Raw genomic sequence first — 25,317 nt, 5'->3', positions numbered from 1 at the left:
AAAAAGACCCACAGAAGCACAAGCAAAGACAGAAAAATGCAACCACGCTACCTGCTGAGCATCAGTACATTCTGTTGAATTTTGGACAACTTTGATCATGGGATTCCAGGCTGGATCTGGAGTATGAAGCCCATTAAAGAGAGGGCCTCCTGGGCCATCCGCTAGCTGAGGGTGTGAGGGGATGAGAGTGCCACCATACATGGAAATCGGTAGGCCCTGAAAGGAAAAAACAAGCACCAGGGAACCAGTTACTAGTAGCAAAGATAGCCACACTACAGCTACTTCTGAAACACACTGCAAAAGCGGTTTCACTATCAAGCACATAGCACCGGACAGTTCTCCAGCAGAGGCTGAGCTGATTATGACGTGGCTATGCTGGTCTGCCTCCAGCTATTTTCCAGTGTTAATACACAAAGGGCAGACTTGCAAGAGTTTTTCTCATCCTGTCACTTTCTTAAGAAAGGCCCATGGCACTCACAAACATGGTTTCTACCTTTAATGAGGCTCTGGAGCTCAGCCAGCCTTACACTATTGTTTCCAGGTGACTGGGTCTCTGAAAAAGGAAACTAAAGATTGATGGAGGCATCCAGTGCCTAGACAGGAGAACATCTGCAAGTTCTGGTTTAGTTTAAGCGTGCCTCTGGGCTTGAGCATCCTTCTAGTCAGTAAGACTGTACTAGGATGAAAGTAGATTTACATATTACAGCAAGAAATGGTAAAAGAGGCACAGACATACAGTGTAAACAGACAAAACAGAAAATACGCTTGCACACAGAGTAAGTCTGTCTCTCAGCATCAATGCTACAGACTCCTATGTCTACTAGTACAAGTGAAATTCCTACATTACCCATTTTTTTCCAGTTATTTTCCAAACCAATCACAGAAAAGAAGCATCACAAAACCAATCTATTAGGCTTAGACTGCCCAAATTATCCTTCCAATTAAAAAGTCATTTGTCATTCAACAGCCCAAATTCATCCCTCTATGACTTACTTTAGAAAAATCCACAAAACTGTTTGGCATAGGTTGATGGAAAATGTTTGAGGGAGCCACTATTCCAGAATCATCTCTCTCCATTGGCTGATGCTGAGAAAACGTGCCTGGGTCTGACACCTGCTGATGCATTGGATGGTTTCCCATTACAGGCTGAGACCAACCTGACAAGCCTTCTGGAAAGAACAAGATTGAAAATGAACTATTAGATTGGACTAAAGATACTCTAGAGCTTGAGTGTGTACAGCTGCATGCATCTCCACAAATCCAAAGGAACAATGTAAAATCAGCATTCACAACTATACATTTCTGGATGCATTAGCTGCAACACAGCTTTTAAAGGGTCTGCAAACAGCAAGCTGAAAAACCTGGAGGAAGGCAATTACTCTTCAGTGCCAAGGTTCAGACCCAGAGACAGACACTCTTAGTAAGTAAAAGTTGTTTATGGTTACAATTCTCAATAGACTTTTATATAACATTTTTGAAATCTTTTTCAGGGTTTACAAGTGTCCTCATACAGATGATCCAGACTGAGTGAGAATCATCTCTGTTAGGAGCAAAAATCACAATATTTGCATTGATGATCTCCCTGAAAATTACAGCATATGATACTAGTTTTCCTACTAAGGTACATTATATCCACCTCCCTCTTTCCCTCTCCAACTTCCTTTTCAAATGTACTATTTTCAAAAGGCCCCACAAATTTCTTCAAGCTATTCCAGACTGTGAAAAATAGACTCACCAGATACGCTGTTAACTCCAAATGACCAAATACCACTATGACCAACTGGAGCTGTAAAGTTGGTTCCTAAGGGCGTAGGAGTGACAGATCCTCCCTGTCGAATTCTAGCAAGTCTTTCTGTCCCAATAGGGGGGGGTACCTTTCGATCTTGATTCGTGTTACCCGTTTTTGGCTGGCTCAAGTTAGAAGGTGCAGAAGCAGCTGAAAGGGGTGAAGATGATCCTGAGGAAACTGATGGAATAGGAGATTCACCTGCTGAAAAAAAGAATTTATTTTGCTTAATCCCACACAAAAAACACAGAAGTTAGTGATAGTAAACACTACCCTTTCTATCCCTCCAGTGTTATCTCAAGGCAAATGATAAAAAGGTTTTTATTGGCTTTTTTTCATTCAAAGTATCCTTCAATCTTTCACAGAACTTCTGTTTAACTCTGTAATGAACATTAACACAAATGCTTTCAGCCGCCACATCTGTGATAGTCTCATGACATAGTAGTACACCTAAAATAACTACAAGAAAGAATAAGAAACATGGAAGAGTTTCAGGAAGATATGAAAAATCAGCCAAGATACCATAAATATCAAAGCAGCCTGGTTTTGGTATCTACCACCTCCAGCAGAAGAGAAATTAAAAGACAGCTTCTCAAAGCCAAATGTGTAACATAAGAGCACAACTTGCACCAACTTCAGAGGCGTCACTGTTTCTGCGAAATCCAGCTTGTTTTGAGCGCTCATTTAAACATTTCGTTTCTTAAGCTCAGAGTTGCAATGAAGCTGCATGCAGTGACATGAAAAGTCTCTTCATTTTAGACTCAATATCCAAGACCCATATTTTCTGTAAAGCTACTTCCATGTTCTTCCCATTAGTTGGAAACCATTCTGTCACCCTGGATGATGCATTAAGATATTGGGATATTTTGACTAACAAGTAAATTCCAGAATACCAACTTAAATAATAAAAACAAAAAGGAATTATAACTTCAAACAATGATAAATATAACATGTTCCCCTAACATTACATTTGTTTAGAGGGGAATTGTTAACACTCCCACTCCCCCACAACTTCATGCCTCCTCCTTTTAGAACCTACCGAACCAATTTTTTTCCCAAATAGCCTTTGGAAACGTTACCAGGACTAGTGGCATTTTACTTGTTAAGAAACAAAATAGTAAAGTGGGATTGGCATGGCAACCTCACAACTGCTAAACACAATTGGAAAGCACTGTGTTCTTAACTGTCTAATTTCCCCTCAAGTTACAAATCTACTGAAGACAATAGCTAAGAATTTACAGTTAACTAAGACAGACCCATGAAGTTCCTACATGAATTTGTTGCGCTTGTCCAAGGATGTGGTGAAAAATGCTGTCTGTTAAAGCTGGGAGTCCCAACAGGCGCTGGCCCTTGAAGGTAAACCCGTGCTCCTTGCATGTTTGCTGAAAAGCCTGTCAAAGGACCTGAAGAAGAAGTTGTAGAGCTGTTGGATGGATCTAGAGAGGGTAAGCCTGAAATAAACATAAATTTCATTAAATACTCTTCGGGAACTTGCTTCAAAGCACCAGAGAGAGCTTGTGCTTCAATATACTTAATTAAAGCATCTCATCACTTTCAGGGGTATCTGCATACCCTAAGATCATTTTACAGGTGCACAATTCTCCTGCAGACAGAAACCAACAGAAAGCATTTCTGTATGATCTCTGCTTTTGCCTCAAGTTTTTGTTCGTTTGTTTGTTTAAAAAAAAAATAAATCTCTTCAGTCACTGCAAGGAATTGAAACTGAGGCTACAAGAGGAAAACTGGGTGGTGGCAAAAGCCTTTCTTTACCAAGTGCCACTAGTCAAATAGGAACACAGGGTTCTGTGAAAGCCCCAAGGGAATCAAGCACTAAGGAAGTCTCACTGCAGCACAGTTCTGCCATCTAGGTACATTCAAATACAGGTCAGTCAGAACACATTGCCTCCAAGGAAACAGAGAGAAAAAAGAGGGGCTACTTTCTACGGAAATGCATGAGAGGAGAGAAAAGATGGAGTTTAAAGTCCCCAAAAATGAATTAGCAAGAGAAATTACAGTTCATGAATAAGTCTAAGCTCTTAAGCACTTTTCCAAAATAAAAAAAGTAAAAAAAGTAGTTACCGCACACTGTTACCAGAAAGAAAAAAGAAAAAAAATAAATAAAAGCAGAAGCAGGCATGGCCATGTGTTTATCCCTGTTCTGGGTTTAGTTTCAAGGGTCTATTGAAGAAGAAGACTAGTTTCAATACCATTTAAACATTTCCAGATGACCACAACCAGGACCAGTCTGTGTTGTCACAGAGCGAGGTTGAAACAGCATCCCTGCTTACACGCTGGAAGTCTGAAAGCAGCACTGGTGACAGGCAACAGCTTAGGTCATAAACTAAAGATGCACCTTTCATCTCCTGGATACATTACTGAAAGCCATGCTTTTTCACATTATTAAATGAAGCAGAAAAACATATCAACCAAATGACCTCAATTTACTGCCTCCAGAAGTAGCAGATCCAACCTGCTCACATTAACAGAAAAGGCTCGCTGCTTTTGGAGGTAGTGATTTTAGCACTAGCCCTGCCCAAAAGATTTATTTAAAGTCTCTGTTACAGAGAAGGAGAAATGCAAAGGCAAATCACACCACCACCAGAATATGGAGTGATTAGAATGAGCCCCTGCTGTGCCACAAACAACTACAGCCTAGAGTGCACAACTGTGAGGACACTGCCAAGGCCTGTGCAGGCTGCTGGCACACACACTGTGCCTGGACCATTCCCTCCTAGGGCACTGGGTCTCCTCCAGAACACTCCTTGCCAGAAACGGACTGCGGCATCTCTAGCCAAGGGCCCCTCCCACACACCTGCCACCAAGCTACTGGGATGGGATGCTCCTGCTATCTCTCCGTGTATGACAGTACATCCGAAGCAGTCAGAAAGCCTCTATGGCCATGGATGCCATTGCATATCAAAGACTAGCTTCCATCTGGCTGGCAACCACTGAAGATGAGTTTCAAGAACTCCACACCTTGTGCAGAAGGGGTAATGGAGCTGAGGCCCATGGGAATTGCTAATTTCCTAAACAGAGCAAGGTACAGATTATGACAAAAACATTTCTTCTGCAGAGGTAAGATGCATAATTTTGCTGTGAGCGCTTGGTAGGATGGGGGCACAGCTTTCCAGGTGTGATGACACTACTACTACGGCAGTTTCAGCAGTGCTCCGTATTTTTAACAGGTAGAAGGAAGTGTGACAGTCAAAGATGCACAAATTCAGAGTAGTGACTTTTCAATTTGTTAAGAACATTTTCTATTTTTATCTTACCTTTTTCAAATGGCTTATATCAACTTTGCAGTAACTTTTAACACAAATTCTCAAACCCCTTCTTTAAAATGCAGAGGAAAAAGCAGACTTCTAACCACCCAAAAATCAATCTGAGAGCTGAAGGCATACATGGGACAAAAGGCCATTCACAAAACAGATCCACAAACAGTAAGGATGTGTGTACAGGTATCTGAGCCTCAAACAAACTGGTCCATCAGAGACAACCCAAGTTGCAATAGCACTTACCTAAGAATAGAGTACAGAAACTCTAAAGAAACAATTAAGAAAAAGCTGCTGTGGTGTGTAATCAGATTAGACTACATTTTTACCACAACAGCTTAGAGGCCATTGCTATGAGATGCTGATCTGCAGAAAGATTTCCTACAGCCCAGCTGTACAAGACAGTCATAAAAGAAACCTCTGCTCCATCAAGTGTAGAGTCACAGCCGGAGATTAGAGGACTGTATCTGTTTTTATGACCATTACTATCCACTCTGAACATATAAAGGCATACTGAATTACCAAGCAAGGCCCAATGTTCTGTGGCCATAACACTGCTTGCGGCTAAAGCACACACAAGCACTCATTGAAATCACACAATACCTGCCACTAAAACTTAAGTTCCAATTCACCCCACCTCAACAGCTGAGGCTACTGGAAAGGCCTATTCATCTGTAAAACCCCACTGAGAGAAGGGGCAGACAGACTGGAGAACCACGCTTCTTGGGTAAGGGTCAAGGTGTTGGAGAGGTCCTCAGCCTCCCACTCTCACTTCTTTCCTCACTGTCACACCTTTCAAACACCCCCTTCTCCTTCAGCTCCCACAAATCCCTTCTCCTTCTGTATGACAGAAAAAAAATGCAGATTCTGAAATAAGGGTGATCAAAAGCATTAATAAGAATGACATTGTGAGGCAGTAGAGAACCCGACGAATCAGTTAACCACTATCACTCAGAATTTGGCATAACCTTTCTTCCCCAGAACAAGGTATTCCAATGAGCCAGTTTATGGAGTCTACTGAGGAGGGTCTGCCAGCTCTTCTGTCGGCAGGCATCTGATGAACAAGGCCAAGTTACCTGACCCCCCCGAAGTCTCAGTTACAACTAGTTCTGCTTACTGCACTGGGAATGGATATGGTATAAAAAGTCTGGGTGTTCATGTGCTTCGCAGTGCAGTTACGCAGCTCAAATTAAACACTTGAGAATACTACAGTCAAAAGAAGTATCTTGATGGTGGTTAAACCTGGTCTGAGAGAGATGATCTGGTTTTCAGAAACCCTAAATGTTTTTAAATTCACTGAATGAATGGGAATACTAAAAACCCTTTTTCTCACCACATCTTTCTAATGCCCCCTTCTCCTTTAGTCTGAAAGTCAAAGTCAAACCGTTGAAGTGTCCAAATTCAGCATTCAAGTCCTGAAACATATGCTGAATCATCTAACACTACCACGTGTTGTGGAAGACTACTTTAAAGTAAACTTCTCCAGCTATCCATCTTCAAGGCTCCATAAATACACTTCTGCAAGAAGAAAAGGAGTAACACTGGGGACCTCTTGAGAGTTTCTTCCAGCCAAATGATTGGAGCCAGGCACCTGCATCATCATCATCATCGCTAAAATGATAATAATCTACTAGGCAGAGCGCAGCAGGGCAGAGAGTTCACTGTGTTTCTAGCCCACTTCAATTAAAAACTTCTATGCTCTAACTACTATACATAACAGCTGAACAACAGCAGCTTCTTAATAACAGCCATGCAGAAGCACACCAGTTTCCCAGAGCACATAAGCTTATCAAAATCCTAGAAAGGCTCAGTGAAATCACCCTTGGGCCTACAGGATCAAGTAATATTGTATTCTCTAGTAGTCCATCTGGAATCTCATACAGTGAAAACATTCAACAACTACACGCTGTCACTCCTGCTGCTAGGTTGAATCTGTTGAAAGTTCTGGCCTGTTTCAGTTTTAGTACCACCTAACAACATGCTACACTCCAAATCAAAAGCTAAAAATCAAAGCTACTCTAAATTCTACAAATAGAGAAACACATTCCTCCCTCTTAGGGAAAACAACACAAGGTCTATCACTTTCCCAACAACTAATACCCGAGAAGAGCTGGACAAAAAAGAAATCGACAAAAATAGGTCATCATTTAGTGTTCCATAACCATAATTTGTAAACTATTTCTCGAACAATCTCAAACAACAGAAGCGTTGTAGAAAAAAAAATCTGTTCAGTGCATGATCTTAATTACTTACCTACAGGACTAGTAGAAACCCGCTGCGAAGGTGGCCTGAAACCAGGAGCCTTGGAGTTATCAGGATGCGCGTTCTCCACATGTCCTAGCACAGAGTTATTCAGAAAGGTAGACTGAACAGCAAAAGATGGGTCAGCTGCTGCTCGGGTGGAAAGCGGACAGTCTCCCCACCCTTGGTTAGAGGGCACCTGGTTGCTATCAAAAAGACTACTGAAGTGATTGAAGAGAGTTGCTGGCCCAAAGGTAGGAGGCAATGATTTATTTGCTGGGTTAATGTGCATCTGAGAACCATTCATGACGTTCATGGCTGATGAAAGCTGCACCGCAGCAGGTGGACCTTGAGAAGGCGTTAAAGGAACTTGATTTGTAACAAAAATAGACTGAGGATCTTGATGTAGGTTTGCATTTGGTACCACTGAATAGAAAGAACCTCTGGACTGCATCCTGTGAGTAACTCGAGGTGCTGGTACAGCTACTTGAGGTAAGTTACTGTTGTCCTGATTATCTGCAACAACCGACCTGGGTGATGCTAAGCGTAAAGGAGTAGGTTCTGAGCTGGAAGAAACAGGCATTGACATAGAAGGGCTCATTTCAGACATGCTGGCTGGTAGTATTTCATCTTGGGTGTTTGTTAGAGGTGCAGGGCTGCTAGATGGGTGAGCTTCAGTGACTCCTGAATTGCTGCTAGCTGACATACTGGAACTACCTGCAGCGGAAGATGGTGTGCATGTATTTCCAACAGGCTGGTCTGGTGTCGACACTTTCTCCTTGGGTGCTGAGGCAGCTGAGAAAGAGTCTGCTTTAAGTGCAGAATGCTGTGTTTGTGGAGCAGTAGAGGGCAGAAATGCTGCAGGAACTTGCCCATTGTTTGGGGGCGCAGAGGAAGCTGAAGGCAGAGTGCTACACGTGTTTGTCACAGTTGAGATTGCTGTTGCTGCAGCACTAGTCTTCGGAACACAGGCAAACAACTGCTTTCTAACTGAAGAGGGAGTCCGATTACTTGTTGCACATAGCGGCTGGGTGGAAGCAACTACTGAAGAGACAGTAATGGGACTAGAAGTAGCTAATCCGGGAGACTCTGCCTGCAAAATATTTCCATTCTGACTACCTACACGACTTGAACTATTATGCTTTGGAGAGCTGTTTGTGCTGCCAGGGTTAACTGGTCTCACTGGGAATGGTCCCCAAGTGTTTGGTGAAGGTGAAAAGGTTCCTCCAAATTGGGCCATAGGTAAGCGAGGGTGCCGGATCTGTTGCATAGTTTGGGCTGCCAGCAAGGCAAAATGAGGATGAGAATAAGCTAGAGGAAGAGACACTGGAAAAGATGAGCGCACATTTGCTGGGACATTCTTGTTTAATTTGTTAGTAGGCTGGAAAGTAGATAGAGTCGATGACTGCGATGTGACGAGAGGTGGTGCTCCAAGAGGAAAGGAGTTTTTGTTTGAAGCAGATGCAGTACTAACTCCAGACGAGAAGTTTGCATGGATTGATTTGTTACTCGAAGCAGGTGTTCTTATATGAGTTTTAGGAATCAAGTCTTCCAGTTCCTTGGCAGGATCTTGAATAAGGGCATTGATGAGTTGCACTGCGTATCGTGTTGACTCCATACCACCCCTAGATTAGATACAAATATATTTACCTTCAATGAAGGGAAACCCCATTTTGTGCAAGATTCTGTAGCCCCAACTTGATATTGATCTACAAGTCTACCATAGTTTTGCTCCATTAAGTTAATCCTTAAGATAGCCATAGTCAAGAAATAACTTTGAAAAAGCAGAACATCAGCGTATCTTGGCAGTAGTAATAAAAGTTATATTTTATAAACCAAGATACTAAGTATGTCCTGTTTTAAAAAGCAAAGACAAGTTCTTGATAAATGACATTTCTGAGTTAAGAGTTTCATTTCTAAAAACTGTACCTTATAGTGATCATTCTTTCTCCATTCTTATCTTTTTGTTTATCAACGTCAATATGGGCACCGGTGACATCTTGAATTGCTGTGATGTTGCACCCACCTCTTCCCATTATTCTAGACACAACAGAAGCTGGGACAGATAATTTCTTTGACCTATATCACAAAGATCACAAATCTGTCAAATGTATTTAAACTTGAAGCACATTAAAAATGCCTCACTGTCTCACATGTAGCTGAAGCAATATACATATGTTTCAGGGTAGCAAGTGGTTTTCTGCTGATATTTTGTTCACCCTTTGGAGCCTCTCTAAAAATCACCAACTCAGATTATTTATCATCTTCAGCACCTGACAAGGATTCTTCAGAAGCATTTCTACCACCACTGCTGTATCACAAACGTGCCTCATGTACTGCATCAGAAACATTTTCCAATTTTATCTTGTGTGTGTATCTTGAAAGACAAATGCTTAGCTTATGACCTAAATTTACTTAAGAAGCACTGCTTCAAAAGATCTTAAAGTTTAACTGGTGACACTACACAACGGTGGATATTAGACTGCTAAACCATGCAGTTCTGCAATTCAGTAAGCTGCTGGAAGCCACTGTGAAGGCAGGACAGATTTTTCAGAAGCAGGCTCACTTTTAGGCCACAACACTGCAACCCATATGTTTAGTGAAATAAGTCATTTTAGAATTTTTCTGATTCACATGGTATTGGTGGGTCACTGCAGGCATACACCACTGGAAAGTCTTTGAACACAATCTATGCTTGCATCCAGACCCCAGCCAAGGTCTCTCTGGGCCACCTCTGTCCCCAGAGACCGTAAAGGCTGGACCTCTCAAGCCCATACAGCGCTTTCCAGTTTACTAGTGATGTGCAGTAGTAGTTCTACACTGAACAATTAGAGGGGATTCAAAGGGGTTTCAGAAACCACAGTTATCATAGTTCAAGCACCTCTGAACACTGTACAGATCACGATGAACCCCCTGAAAAGGCTGTCAGCTTCACCCAGCTATTCTACTCTGAGAATTTCAAGTAACTTGATCCTCCGGAAATTGTTTCTCAGGCACTCAGATCATGCACCAAGCTCTCACTCCAAGGCAATTTCATGCTTTGGGTCTTGTCTTTCCACCCACCCCAGAGCCTCCTTGCTCAATCCAGACAACCCAGTTGCTACCTCCAAAGCTCCCAACATCACCTAACTTAAGAAATCCCATTATACCAAGGACTCCTACTGTCCTTTTGGTGTCCTTTCAACTCTGCCGACTTGGAACCCCAACACCACCATCCACCAAGAAATTCCTCCACCAAAAGAGCTTGCCCCAGCACCCAGGATCCCTCCCACCCATCACCCACTGCCGCTTCCCTCCCTACCCACAAATCTCAGTGGTTTTTACCTTGAGAAGTACCCCAAACAGTACCTTTTTGCTCCTGAACAGCAGCGCCCTCCTCTCTGCAGCTGAAATTGCTCAATTGGTGTTGGCTGCAGAGTGTTGCTAGGGGGAGGGTCTTTCAAAACTCTGCCTACTTGCCTGTCAAGGGTAGAAGGGATGTTTTCATTGGTTACTTCTCTGATCCCTTCTAGCCACATTGGGATACTCACAGAGAGAGGGGAGGAGAAAAAATCCTGCTGTAGAGACTGGGAGAGACTTAGGAGATGAAGGCACGCAGCTCCCAGACATTTTGTACACAAAGCTACAGTTGCCAAACAGCTCTTTGGCTGAATGAGTGCTTTGCCATCAGTCAGGCCATAGCAAATGCGTATACAAAGCACTTTATGCACACAGTCTTTGTGACAAGACCTGATCCTCTAGGGACTAGGAAAGCTCAGGTTTTAGATGCTGTTTCTAGAACACCAGCATCTCCACATAAACAACAGACAGCACCCAACAAAGCAATTAGATCGAGCCTATGAGACTCAAGAGACCCAGGAGCAGAGATGGAGCAGCTCCAGGGTCAATGGCAGGTTCTGAGCGCAGTGCTGGACCAGTCAGCTGCCTCTGCAACAGTTCCATGCCTGCATGACTCACCAGGTGGCAGGGCAGTCTGTGGCTAGACCTTTAGCAAGGATATGTCACAACAGGGAACCATATAGTAAATGCAACAAAAGGCAGAAAACTAAGCCAGCTCTCTATGGGTTCATACATTTAAGTTTTCAGATGAAAATGCCTTTTTTAAAGTTATTATAAAGTTTGTAGCTTCCTCCATACACAGCCTAAAATTCCCTAGAATGAGCACACACAGTTACTACCTTTGCAGAACAGAAAAGCAGCAGGGCATTGAAAGTACACCTACACATGGGACACCCGTATGTTCATGCTGCATTCCTTTTCAATAAAGGGAGCAAAACAGGTCAGCCAGATGACTATTTCTAGTTAAATGTAGTAGACACAATAATGATTACAGATGATTATTAGCTAGACAGTTTAAAAAAAAATTTAAAAAATCAGAACATTTTCAAAGGGACAATGCTTTGCAGAACTACAATTTGATTTAAAGGTTTTCCAATACTGAATTAAGGTCACAATATTTTCATTGGAATTGGCAATCAGGGTAACCACTCAAAATACAATGAACTTTAGCCACTAAGTGATCGTTCACCTGCCTTCTACCAACATCTACTTTACTTTTATTGCAACCAATCATCTGCACTAGGAGCTTTTTTGTGCTGCCATTTGTTCCCTTCTCCTTGTACTCCAAGGACAACACATTAACAGAAAACCCTTATGCCAAATAAAATGTCCATAGCATAGTAATGCTAAATTAGTGAGGGGTTACTACAAATCAGGACAGCAATTTGTTTTCACAGGACTGCATGACAAAATAACGTTGGTTGTTTTTTTGTTTGTTTTTTGTTTTTTTAGTTATTACAGTGGAATAACTAAATGAACTAAATAACTAAATGAACTAAATGATGGAGATTCGATATTTGTATATAATTTACAAGTAAAAATGTTGAAACACTTCCTAAACACAGAATTAAGTTCTTTACCTTCTAACCACTTCTTTCCAGCCTTCTTCTCTTTTCTGGCCTCTTTTTGGGCTGGTCAGATTCAGCTTTACATTTGGAGAGGTCAGAGGCAGGGAAACAGACTTGTAAGCAGTTGACAACGAATTTGAATTACCTTCACCATCAAGTCTGGGAACAGAAACATACCAATTACAAATTACAGAACAAAGCTGACAGCACAAGAGTGTTCATTTCTGGACCTCAAAATTTGCAGCATGAATTGCTTTCATCCTTTTTTTTTTTTCCCCCCCCCTACACCCTACTTGAAGGAACTGTTGGCTGACCTAAATAATTTCCTACACTTTAGTTCACAGCCTTCCTTCAAAAAATGGAGTGCTAAGCTAAATCAGGTAATATTAGAAGTACTAAAGACATAATCTATAAAATACTTTATAATAAGTGTTAGACAGCCATTTAAGTTAGACCCTGATTATGCACTTTCCTTTGTAATAGGCTTTTAAGAAAAAATACTTTTATAAATAATGTCTCTTTCTTACGAGGTACTTGAAAATGTTATTTTTCATCTCTTTTTAGAGATCCCAGGTAAACAGGTAAGTAATAGCTAAGCACTCTGCTTACCCTCAGTCCCCCCCACTTTATGACTTGGTAAAACTGCGTGGCACACATATTTTAGGATATTTTACTCCTAACGAAGCCAACATGAAAGTGCATATGCAAAACCTGTAATAATGCAACCATAGCAAAGAGACAAAGAGAGGAACAGGTAAGCTCTTGTAGGCTAACTTATCTACATGAATGTAAAAAGTGCATTTCTGGGTGCTCAGGTTCACATCCAGCACTGAAACTGAGGCAATCCCTACAACTTAAGGCTAGTCTTAAAGTTAATGACTTATAAAGTGATTTGGTATAACAAATCTATGGCATATTTAGAAAATGCTTCAACTATAACAGCACTGTCATCAACCAGTCCATGCTGAAAGAGAAAAGAAATTTGGGAAGAGAAAATTTAGAAACTTTTCAGAAAGATTGCCTACTGCAAGAAGAGCACCTGCAGAAATTAAAAAAACACCAGCCCAATTTTCATCTATACACTGTCTTGATTTTTAGGGATACTTCTATCTGACAGAAGAACCACTCCCTTTTTCAATTTAAGGAGTTTAACATGGTTAGTGCACTCTAAAGGATTCCAAGGTATTTGTAGGAGAGGCTTAAGGCAAAACTCAGTTTATATTCTTAAAACAGGATATGTAGACAATCCTATTTCTGACATTCTTAAGAATTTTAGGGAACTCCTCCCCCTTCCTCACAACCATGATGGATGACAATTTTAATTCTGGAGAGGGGAAAAAAAAAAACCCACAAAGCCGAGAGCCCAACTTATCTTCCCCCCTCTTAGCCAACAGCTCTCTTGCTTGCTGTGCTTTTTGATGCCAGGTCTGCATTCTTGTTGAAGTTAGCCATGTGTCTTGCAGATCAGCCCCTATAGCCCTTTACCTCCTTTAACGCACGGGATAAAAAAAAAAACCAACAAAACATAAGTAGTATGAATCTGATCTCCATGTAAGTAATAGTTAGCAGAGGCAAATTTCTTAGCAAAGACTACAAATTAAGACATTATTTAAGCTTATTGGTTTTGAGTAATGATCCTATTTGGAAACCAGTGTTATAACAGCTAGTTATTATCTCCTTCACTGGCAGCTCAATCATCTTCCAAGTCATTAGTATGGACCCCGTACATTCACTGAATTCTTTTGACTCTCACCTCTGGCTTGACAAGGTTAAATCAAATTGGCCATCAACCTGGCAGGGGAAATGCTCAGAGTCATCAGCTTCTTCCCTCCTTAAAACGAAGAGATAGCAATTCAAAGGTGTTAATTATGAAATCAGAAATCACAGAAATCACAGGGTAACAACAACTTGTGATTATATTATAAATAAGGCTGAATTTTACTTTTTAAATTCCCTGCAAATTTACTCGAAAAATCTACTCCAATAAATTCAGAGTTTAGCATAGTTACTAAAACAGTGCAGAGACAACTGTCTGTTCTGCTAGAGTAGTTTAAACTAGTCAGCAGTACCAAGACTTGTGCCTCTAGTGTTTTGACATGGTTGCATTCAACAAACCAGACAACGTAATTTAACAAGCAAGCAAGCTCAGTCTTTCAGGTCTCCAAGAATGCACCAACTGGTATAACGCCTGAGCTACAGAAAATATACATCAGCATCAGCAAAACACTGAAGAAACAGAGAAATAACACTGAAGTCTCACCTTGTTGGTGTTTTTGAAGCTGAAGTGTTCGTTTTTTCTTCCTGAGAAGGGATAAGCAATGAGGCATAGCGCCGCTCAGAGGAATTTGTATCCATCGTGAAGTTCAGCTCCTGGCTTTTACCTCCACTGCTACTTTCACTATTGCAGTCTGTGCTGTCCAAATTATCTGAATCACTATTTCCACTTGCACCACCACCTCTTGGCTCTCCATTTATTTTATTCTTATCTGCTTTTTGCTGTGCTAGAGATATATGCTGATCTGGTAAAATTATCTGCATATTCTGAGGAGTCTCTTTTGTTTTATTTTTCTTATTTTTTCTATTTGTGCTGGGAGTAGTCACCACATTAGCTCTCTTCTTCCCAAAGGCATTGGTGAAAGTAGCTGAAGTTGCAGAAATCCCAATTGTAGTTGTAGTAGTTGCACTAGGAGGCTCTATAGGAACTTCTTGCTCTACTGAAGAAAAACAAAGATCACAAAACATATAAATCAGTGCCTCTGACTGAGGACACTTCAGCTGAGATCATGCTCCTGCTGAGCTGTCAAGTCTATTTGCACTATAAGCAGCTGTAAAATCTCCAAGAGGGAAAAAGTTTTGGGAACAAAGAGGAAGAAACAATGATTTACCAGGAACACAGCACTTCCACAATTTACAGCAGGTAAGAACCAGGGTAGAAAACATACATCATCATCACAGTATCAAAAAAGGCAGCTTACTAACAGATTACCTTACCTAGGTGCTTTTAAAAAGGCAACTCTACAACTGCATTTTTTACATTTAAACACTCATTCTTTACCTTCATCATCATTTTCTTCTTCGTCATCATCTTCATGTAATTCTAGAGTTTCTTTAGGCTTATTTTCTTCATCTTCTTCTTGTTTCCTTTTTTGTTCCTCTTTCTTCTTCTTTCTCTTTTCCTTTCTCTTCTCCCTCTTAGCTGCAAGGGCTTGTTTTCTGCTTTCCTCTCTTGACTATGTAAGAGAAAAGGATTCATATTTAAATATGATCACAAAAACTAAATTATAATTCCAATCTTTCCTACAAACTGGGCAGGGGATAAAAGAGAAGAGAGCATGGCAAACTAGAATGACTTTGTCACATAATGAAGCACTATGCATATAACGAACAGACATTATGGAACAACAGGACTGGGTGATTCCAAAAATTTCCAAAGAACAACAATAAATACAACCAAGCGAGAGACGTTGTAAAAATAATTTTACTGAAAAAGCCAGTAAAATCCCTCATTATCTCAGTCCTTTATCAAAAACCATTTAATAATTTTGCAAAAGTATTGATGAGACGAACAGCTTTGACTTTAAAAAGTATCTCACAGTATGTTACAGAATTAACTAGTCTTACTTTTTCACTTTAATCATGTTTTTTAGTATGAAATTAGTCACAACAGGAGTACCATACTGCAGCTTTGCAGAGCAACTGACAGACTGTTCACACGTTAGCAACCTGGAAGATGAAAACACATTTTCCAAATCTTCCCTCGTTAATCAAATGCTGTATGAACTGTTCATCTACAATGTAAAGAACCTCCATTTAGAATGTCCACTGCAGATCACTTAAGAAATCTCTCCATTAGTCCGGGACAATTAATATTCTCATTGAGGAGAAACTTCACTTCTCACACTACCTTTTCAACTCACTTTAGCTCAGGTGGCAGCTTTTCCTTTGTGTAGTTTGTAAAACACTTATGGACAACATTTCACAACATACTGTGCATCACACCACTGAGACTGAAGATCTCCCTTATCCACACTCTTCATTTGTGCTGAAGTAATGCAAGAGAACTACTAGTCATGATCACAAGGACAGTGGAGTGTCTAGCTAAAGTAACAGTTCTATACCCTCAGTATATACTCTTGTGGAAAGTAGATACAGTCATAACATGAAGAACCACTGCCCCTAAATCGCAGTTTTAGACATTAAGCTAGATGACAAGAACCCTCCACTCACTTTTTCCAGGTCTAGCTCCTTCAGCAATATAGTTGCATTCTTATTTGCCTCTGCAGCCTGCTGGTCTTTAGCTTTCACAATTGTTTCCACACACTGGTGACACTTTTTCAACAGGTCCTGGAAGGCAAAACTTGTCTTATAAAACATCTGTAATAAGCTAGAATTAAGGGAGAGATACTTACTCTACAAAACATGAGATCCCCTGCATCCACTAACATACAAAATAGTTCAACAGACTCTAAACACTGATTTTATGTTTTATATTAAAAAAGATATGAAAAGAAAACTCTGAATCAAACATATGCATGAACAAACATACATTCACTTTCTGAATAGCTGAGAATTCCCCATACATATTTTTGCTGAAAATACTGGACAGGGATTTTCCCCTCATAGTTACACTCACCTTGTCCGTTATAGTTGCTATATATCGCATGCATTCAATGTCCGATGGAAACTGGTTAACTTCTTTCACTAGGAACTGAACTACCTTCACATGGCCCTAGAACATCAAAGAAAATCTTAGTCTCTGGTATACAACTGATAACATTCATCATCAAATTACAAATTTGGTATCTCTTGGTTCACTGCAGAAGACTGAGAATACACTAAGACATTTTTGGTAAACTGCTGTTTGAAATGAAAAGTGGCTAATGTTTGTTCGGAACATTTGCATTTCATTTTAAATGCAAGCAGATAGCTGGTCTCAAGGGAAAAGCTGTCCACATTTTTAGCACTCAAGACCACTCTGCTTAGACCTCATCTGTCACCCCCAGCTCTCTTTATTGCCAGCCACTCCACAGAGCTGATGCAAGGCAAGTCTGATTGACAAATTGAGCCACTTGAATATTACCCTAGCAAACTGCTGCTGGATCTGCTACCCGATGGGGGCACACTGTGCAGTCACACAGACAACAGCTAAACGCTGCCTAGGAAGTTACCTTAGAGCAGTGGAAGGACAGTAATGGCATACTTAGTATTTTCATTTGTCAGAAAAGCTCTAGACTTGTTTGACATTTTATTAAAGATAAAGTTAATAAATTCTTTGCAACAGAGTTAGTTAACTTTTTTTATAGACATTTTTCATCTCTCCAAAATGAGGTCAGTGTGATACATGTTTTAGTTCTTTTCTTTAGAGGGTCTAGAATTCACAGATTATCATTACTTTAAAGCAGACATTTTATGAAAACAGGAATTTTGTTGTGTTGATCTTCCAAAATCAACCAGTCATATTTATGAACAAATGAGAAATTCTGTTTTGAAAACATTTAGCACTGAATCATACAACCAAGTTGGTGTCCTACCTTGCGAAATGCTGACATAAGAGGTGTTATTTTTCGATTATCTGCTGCATCCACGTCTGCTCCTGCCTGCACAAGCAACTGAACTACATCATAGTGACCACCATTAGCTGCCAACCAAAGAGGGGTATTTCCTTTCTTGTTACGAACATCAATATGCGCTCCTCTAAAAGAGTACAAGTGTAATCAAATAAGACATGAGTAAAGATAAGATAATGAATGATCAGAATACAATTACACACACAACTTTAATTATTGAAACCGAGGGGCTAGAAAGAGAAACATGTCCATGAAATCTGCTCTTTAAGTAACATGGTAACACAAGGATTATGACTCTCTCCCTCTTGCCTCCCAGCAACAAATGTCCATCGAATGCAGGCTTACTGCATCACAGTTATGCAACTAGCAATCAAAGGTCCCCTTACCTGATCATTAACATGGTGACTATCCATACAACAAACAGCCCCTTGAGATTTTAGCTGCATGTAGGATTACGCTTGAAGAGCCAAGAGTTGTTCCCAGGCCTTGCCTCACAAGTGACACTGATCATGGGAATTTCTGGATTAATATGCAAAGCTGCCAAATCAGACACTGTTTGCTTACCTTTGATCTCAGCTGTCTGCTGAGCTTAATTAATACTGGAGTAGCAGGATACTCTGTGGTAACAATGAAATAGTAGGGAGCAGATGTAATATGCTACTTCCAAGGATTCCTATTCCCTTTGCACTAAGATGCAAGAGGCAGCATAAACAAGAGTACCCTTGCCACAAAGGAATATAGCTACAAAATACATGTTCTGCTAATGAGAAAAGAATAATTTACCGATTAATCAGCAGCTCACAGAACTTGTAGTGACCCTTATCTGCTGCAATTGTTAAAGCAGTATCTCTTGAGGAAGGCACAGGTGGAGCATTAACATCTGCTCCTTTATCAAGGAGAACTCTTCCAACCTCTGCATATCCTCCTGAAGCAGCTTCCATCAGCGGCGTGAGACCAGTCTGTGCAAAGACAAGGAATCACATAATGTGAAATTCATACTATAAACTTTGGATATACCATACACAACTGCCCCACACAGAAATCAGATTTCTATTTACTTAGCTGCCCAGGAGCCTAATCTGAAGTGGTCTCAAAAAACTCCTGGCACTGGATTTATATAAACTTAGGCAAACTACTGACTACCACCTCATATCCATCTCAATAGCAAAACCAAAGTTTTCAAAAGAATCTTTAAAAGAGAGGTTAGAACAGATCCAAATGAAGACAAGTGTTCCTATGAAAATGTCCTCAGACTGGCTTTACACGTCTTATCTATCCTTCCTCAGTACTGAGGCTGATCTTGAGTCAACTCAGTTGCCTGGTCAGACAACTAAAAAAACTAATACTAGCACCCAACATGCCCAACTGACTATTTGAGAGCTGGCTTTATCCATATCCCTTTTTCCTTCATTCAAAGTCATTCCAGAAGCAGGCAGACACAGCAATTATTTGAGCAGCCTTAGGAGTTACCAAACATTCATTTGTGCTAGGGAAATTGATCTGGCAGTCCACACAAGATTTAAGCTTGCTTTATTGCAGGAGAAACAGAGCTGCCCCAGAGCAATAACACGTGGGACCTATGCAGTGTTTTAGAGGGGCAAAGTCACAATACTGAAGCCACTGGTTCTATACTAACATAAAAGTTTTATAAGGTTTGACTACCCTACTTCTGTTCGCATGAACAAAACAATCTGTTATAAATGAGGATCACTATAACAGTACAACTCTATTTCTGTCCAACCATTATTATATATGAGTGAAGTCTATCTGTTCTGTTGATAAATATCAACACCAATCTTAAATCTGATAAGTTTCTCAGTACTACAGAGACAATGTTTCATTATTAAATTGGAAGAAAATCAGCTTTTCCCCATGCAAACAATTCATCTTCCCCTATGCTCACATTCTTAAATAAAGCAAACATTTCAGAACATTTAGCAAGTTCTCAGATCCTTCCCTTCTGCATTAAGATTTGCATATCAACTGGGCCAATGCAGATATTCTACAATTTAATTTTTCATCGGCACAAACCATGTTCAAATACCTTTAAAGAAAACAAAGTCATACTGTTAAATATCCACCTGCTTTCACTAATAGTTTGACTTTGAACCACTGAAAAGAGAAAGATGAATGGTGAAGGAGTTACAGGAAAATATGAAGAAATAACTACTGAGAGAAACACACTTGTTAAAGTAAATGATATGGAAAAGTAGTTCAAATACTCACTTTTGCCCTGTGCTCAACATTTGCCTTCCTGTCCAACAGCAGACTGACCACCTCTGCTCGGCCTTGGAAGCAGGCCAGGGTGAGGGCTGTGTTCCGATTGGTCTCAATCTGGGCATTAATATCAGAACCCATATCGAGCAGCAGCTTCACAGCAGGTACATGGCCATTCATAGCAGCCAGCATCAGAGGAGAAATACCCAGCTTACTCCCAGTCCTAGTGAGAAAGAAACAAATTACAGTTCCCAGAACTGGTGAATGCCCTAAGAAACGCAGGTGCATCCATGAGGAACAAAATGCTTCATGGGAAGCCAAAAGTGAACATTAATACATACAAACATAGCCACTTGCCTAAAATACTAGCAATTTTGATTTGCTTATCAGAAACCAGCAGAGTAACCACATACAACAGATAACTAAAATCTATGAACAAGTAAAATGTGTTCCAGCTTTTAGATATAAGAATGGCTAAAGAACATGCAAGTACTGAACTACTTAAGATGCGTCTGATTCAGGAACACGTGCTTCTAACATTCAGAATAAGTTGAAGTTCCTCTAGTGACTGAGAGAACGTTACTTTTCGTACAACTAATAAAGAGGAGGATTGAGAGACATAGCTAAAATACATTTGGTCCTTCTGCTGGAAGTTTTTAAACAAGTACAAATAGCTGCCCTGTGCTTCAGCTGTCTCCTTTGCCTGGTTCAACTGAAAACTGCATTTGGCTTCCAGATCTCAGAAGGGTGAAAAAGGGAAAGAGAAGAAACGGGTTTGCAGACTACAGCATCACTGAAAACTTAGGTATAAGGGAGATTAAGTTTGCTTGTGGTAGTTAAAGATAAGTTAAAAGCCTTAATTAAGGTGATGTCAACATAAATAACAACATCAATACTGTAGAAAGGCTGAGAGGAGCCCTGAAAGAACTACAGATTCCAATATATGACTCAGAACAGTTAAAGACAACAACAGAGCACCTGTCCTACATGCAATTCATCTGAGGTATGTTACCTTGAATTAATTTCTGCCCCAGCATTGAGAAGAATCTTGATAATGTTCACATAGCCACCAGAAGCAGCAAGGCTTAAAGGTGTATAATCTGAAACATTCCTATGCTCTTTGTTTGCTCCCCGCGCCAACAGCAAATCAACAACCTGAAAAGACAGCACTCACATTAAAAGACATTTCACAGCCTTACCTATTATCTGAGAAGCAAAAGAATATTACCATATTCAAATAATCCACGTAGGTTTTAGTAGCGCAGCAACTGCCTTCCAAAAAGGCAAGTTTTGGATTTTGTCTAATAATTTTACCTAATGAACCACAGAATCATCAAGGTTAGAAAAGACCTACAAGATCATCCAGTCCAACCATCCACCTATCACCAATAGCTCTCACTAAACCATGTCCCTTGACACAGTGTCCAGACGTTCCTTGAATACCTCCAAGGTCAGTGACTCCACCACCTCCCTGGGCAGCCCATTCCACTGCTTGGCCACTCTTTCACAGCAGCAGTATTTCCTAACGTCCAGCCTAAATCACCCCAGTGCAGCCTGAAGCCATTCCCTCTGGTCCTATCACCAGTTACACGAGAGAAGAGGCCAACCCCCAGCTCACAACCACCTCCCTTCAGGGAGTTATAGAGAGCAATGAGGTCTCCCCTGAGCCTCCTCTTCCCCAGACTGAACAATCCCAGCTCCTTCAGCTGCTCCTCATAAGCCCTGTGCTCCAGACCCCTCACCAGCTTTGTTGCCCTTCTTTGAACATGCTCCAGGGCCTCAATGTCTTCCTTGCAGTGAGGTTCCCAAAACATGAAAAAAGTCAAGGCTTCGAAAAGAAAGTCTTTTGCTTGCTAACCAGGTACATAATTCAACTCCTGTAACATCTCACTCAGAGTCTTTCAGAAACTCCCGTAACTTTAATTCCAATGAAACTTAAGATTTTGACTTTCTGTGTTACACGGTCTTTAAAACAAACAAACAAACAAACAAACAAAAAAGCAATGACAATCAGACTGACTGATCTTAATGGAACAAGGATGAAAAAGAACTTCTCTGAACAGGGCCTCCTTTGGAGAAAAAGAGCAGAAAAATAAAATGCTTCTGGTGAAATACTGCAGTTTGGTGTGTATCATTTTACTACTAAGACATCCCAGGTGGCCAGAATAGAAAGCTTCTCCATCGCTTGCTACCACCAAAGCTATGTACTGTCAACACAAAATTCCAGTTTCTGTCCTTATAAGCCTGCAATGGATACCTTAGTTTAAAGAGCAGGGTGTATGCACAAAGGAAGTTTTCACAGAACAAAGCTCTACCTCCTGCACAAGGTTATTCACCTTGCAGGGATGAAATGGACAGCAGAATGATCACAGGTAACAAAAATAGAACAACAATACCAGGATAGCCAATGTAGAAAACAAATACCCCTTCCTTGTGGGAGGAGACTAAAACTAACTACACTTATTCAATTAAAAAAAAAGCTTTTAGAAAAAAAAAATTTACTATACCACCAAAATAAAAACAAACAAACAACTTGTACATAGAAATAACTACAACAAAAAAAATCAAATTCATCAAGGACAAATATGTCTGTACCTCTTGGCGTCCACCAGAGCATGCCAATGAAAGCGGAGTATCCTTTGTGCGCTCAGATTGTGCTTCTATATCCCCACCTTTGTCTAAAAGAATTTCCACTACACCAACGTGTCCAGCAGTTGCAGCAAGAATCAAAGGCGTAAAACCTTGTAACAAAAGATCATGTTAAAAATAAACCGGAGCACTTCAAAACTTTAAGCAGCAGAAATACGCAAGTTACAGTGATTTTTATTGCTCAGCTATGTCTTTCTCAGATTGAGTATTTTCTGAGTAATGCCCAACACTATCAGACGCTCTCCTAGCCCCCTCCTGACCCTGACACCTGAACACATCTAGGGCATGACTCCTGCCAGCTACATTTAAAGGTTCATCAGAAAAAAAACAACCTGAACAGTACTGCACTGACCAACAAGGATTAAGCTCTGACCAATTCAAGTCTTTAAACAAATCACTGCTTTCTATTTAATTCCTACTGAAGTTCCAAGAAGATAATACATATTCACTGCAGCTAGCACGACCTTTGGGAGAAAAGCACGATGATTCTGTTCTCTCTGCTCCAAGGGATAAGATTTTGCAGAATTTGATTATTGGGAATGACACGATACACAGCCTGACTCCTATTCCACATCAGCTCTGGAAGCTAACATTTGATATTTACTCCAGTTGTGGAATCATAGAATCACAGAATTGCAGAGGCTGGAAAAGATCTTCAAGATCATCAAGTTCAACCACAACCTACCCATATAACCCTAACTCTAAGAACCCACCACTAAATCATATCCCTGAGCAAATTAGCAATTCTATCCAGGATACCAAGGTATTTTGTGGTAGGTTAATTGTAACGTCGTAAGTGCTTTGTATTTCAAAAATTTGCCTTACGTGCCATTCAGATAGATGAACTTAATTTCAAAAATATGGATATAAAGTCGTACAATATCACTATATGGTGTATACACTTCCAAATATGTACTAGAACTCTACATCTTTGCAAGCTTTGTATATCTTCAGAAGCAAAAGCTTCCAAATCTCTATTTGAAATGTCACGTTTGAAGTCATAGTTCTAAAGCAAACTTCTACTATTTCAGCTTACCCTTCTTATCTCTGTGTTCAATATTGGCACCACGTGCAATTAGTACAGAAACAAGTTCTTCATGACCTCCTGCACATGCAAGGGTCAGAGCAGTGTCGTGATTGCTTTCAGTCTGCATGGTTGAGAAAGAAGAAAATATTCAAAGGTTAAAAATACTTTAAGAGAGCTTTAGTATTTTAACGCTACTTTATTATTACTTTTCAGAATTTATCAAAAAGGAAATCTAGTAAAAACCAATTAAAATTACTCACATGTGCATCAATGTCAACTGAAGGATACACAGGGAGCACTGACTGTGGCGCCACGTTGCTTGACGCCTGTGAGCAGGGCTCAGGCGCAGGGGATTCTGTAGTGTGCAAGGAGCCGGCGGAGCCACTGGGCACTCTGCTATTCACAGCTGAAAAGTAACAATGCATTATTAGCCCACTCTTAGAAATTCTACATTTTATATGAGAAAGATTTAGTCCCACAAAACTGCAACACTCCGGTGCCAAAACAGAAGTGGAAGAAAACAAATTAAGTGTTCCCAACAACATGGTTGGTATCTTGCTTAAAGAAGTTTTCCAGCAGTTAAATAATATAAATATTATCTCCAAACTGTGTTAACTTAGAAAAAGAATTTTATTAGTCTGGAAACATTATAAATTATGAAATTTAGTTATCCTTTCAAAATTCTATTTTTACCACACTAAAGACGAATCATACACTAAATCTAAGCAGATGGATAATTTATCAATAAAATACAAACCTAACATTCAAAAATGAAGTATCAATCTGGAATTCAGAAGTTTTTCACTTGAAAGTTATCAGAGAAAGTTTTTAAAACAAGAAGAGTTGACAGCGACTTACGCCTGTGAGTTACAACCCAAGAATGGCAGAAGAGTGAGATGGAGGGGAGGGAAGGAAAAGGAGGTTGAAAACTGTGTGCTCCCTAGGATTTATTTCTGATTGGTCACAGCCTTTGAAAGATTTCATCCTGAAGGTACATCTCAGCTCAGGGATGCAAGTACTTTGGTAGGGCAACTTCATGTTTAAATTTATAAAATAATTAAGTTGAGAAACAGTTTTTACATTATGGATTTTAGAGGTAAGAGCTGAAAGGCCTTAGCAGATCAAGCAGAGGATCCCTGCAATACATATGCACAGGGTTAAGACCTTAATATGCCTTTGTTAAACCAAAGTGTCTGAGGGGAACTCAAACCAGAGGCTCTCAGCTGGGGTCACTTGCCAGGAAGCTCTAATGCACCAACTACTGACGCAATCTACAAAAATTCCTGCAAAACAGTTGTATCTAACAAGTAACTATTACTGCTGGAATGCCAAGTTCCTACACTGTACAGTATCTTTAGATAGAATATTTAATCAGTTTTAATTATTCCTAAGGATGTAGTGCTTTGCAGTATTCCTGAAACAAGCAACTGATGGAGAACATTAACTTCAGGTAAGAAATAAGCAGCACAGTCTTTTGCTTTTGTCCAAATATTTCAAGTGACAAGGGGAGATGAAGGGTTAATTCAAATCCATGTATTGCCTACACACCTTTAAGTGTAGCTGTGATTAAATAGTTTGGCCTTCACAATGCCATTAACAGCTCACACGCTGGCAATTATCCATACATAAACAGGGCAGACAGAAATATTTC

At 40.3% G+C, this 25,317-nt stretch overlaps 1 protein-coding gene across 19 annotated transcripts in view; it reads right to left on the bottom strand.

Annotated features, from left to right (window-relative positions):
• LOC107320384 (ankyrin repeat and KH domain-containing protein 1) overlaps positions 1-25,317 on the bottom strand; it is a 97,435-nt gene that overhangs the window by 3,693 nt on the left and 68,425 nt on the right. For 5 of the 19 annotated variants that reach the window (XM_015876164.2, XM_015876181.2, XM_015876173.1 and 2 more), the window contains 20 exons: positions 23,927-24,072; positions 23,676-23,787; positions 22,586-22,731; positions 21,003-21,145; positions 20,000-20,213; positions 18,557-18,732; positions 17,738-17,900; positions 16,840-16,935; positions 16,434-16,550; positions 15,262-15,436; positions 14,467-14,920; positions 13,960-14,037; positions 12,219-12,365; positions 10,648-10,758; positions 9,229-9,378; positions 7,312-8,924; positions 3,043-3,237; positions 1,736-1,990; positions 994-1,169; positions 52-216 (listed from right to left, as the gene is read on the bottom strand). In XM_015876164.2, the coding sequence (XP_015731650.1) occupies positions 52-216; positions 994-1,169; positions 1,736-1,990; positions 3,043-3,237; positions 7,312-8,924; positions 9,229-9,378; positions 10,648-10,758; positions 12,219-12,365; positions 13,960-14,037; positions 14,467-14,920; positions 15,262-15,436; positions 16,434-16,550; positions 16,840-16,935; positions 17,738-17,900; positions 18,557-18,732; positions 20,000-20,213; positions 21,003-21,145; positions 22,586-22,731; positions 23,676-23,787; positions 23,927-24,072 (4,832 nt within the window). The remainder of the gene's footprint in view (positions 1-51; positions 217-993; positions 1,170-1,735; positions 1,991-3,042; positions 3,238-7,311; positions 8,925-9,228; positions 9,379-10,647; positions 10,759-12,218; positions 12,366-13,959; positions 14,038-14,466; positions 14,921-15,261; positions 15,437-16,433; positions 16,551-16,839; positions 16,936-17,737; positions 17,901-18,556; positions 18,733-19,999; positions 20,214-21,002; positions 21,146-22,585; positions 22,732-23,675; positions 23,788-23,926; positions 24,073-25,317) is intronic. The other 14 variants (XM_015876169.2, XM_015876174.2, XM_015876182.2 and 11 more) reach the window with 11 other exon arrangements.

Source organism: Coturnix japonica, chromosome 13 (genome assembly GCF_001577835.2).
Source record: "Coturnix japonica isolate 7356 chromosome 13, Coturnix japonica 2.1, whole genome shotgun sequence".
NCBI classification, from domain to species: domain Eukaryota; kingdom Metazoa; phylum Chordata; class Aves; order Galliformes; family Phasianidae; genus Coturnix; species Coturnix japonica.
Note: the sequence above shows the minus strand (reverse complement) of the source record. Positions and strands in the feature narration are given on the sequence as shown.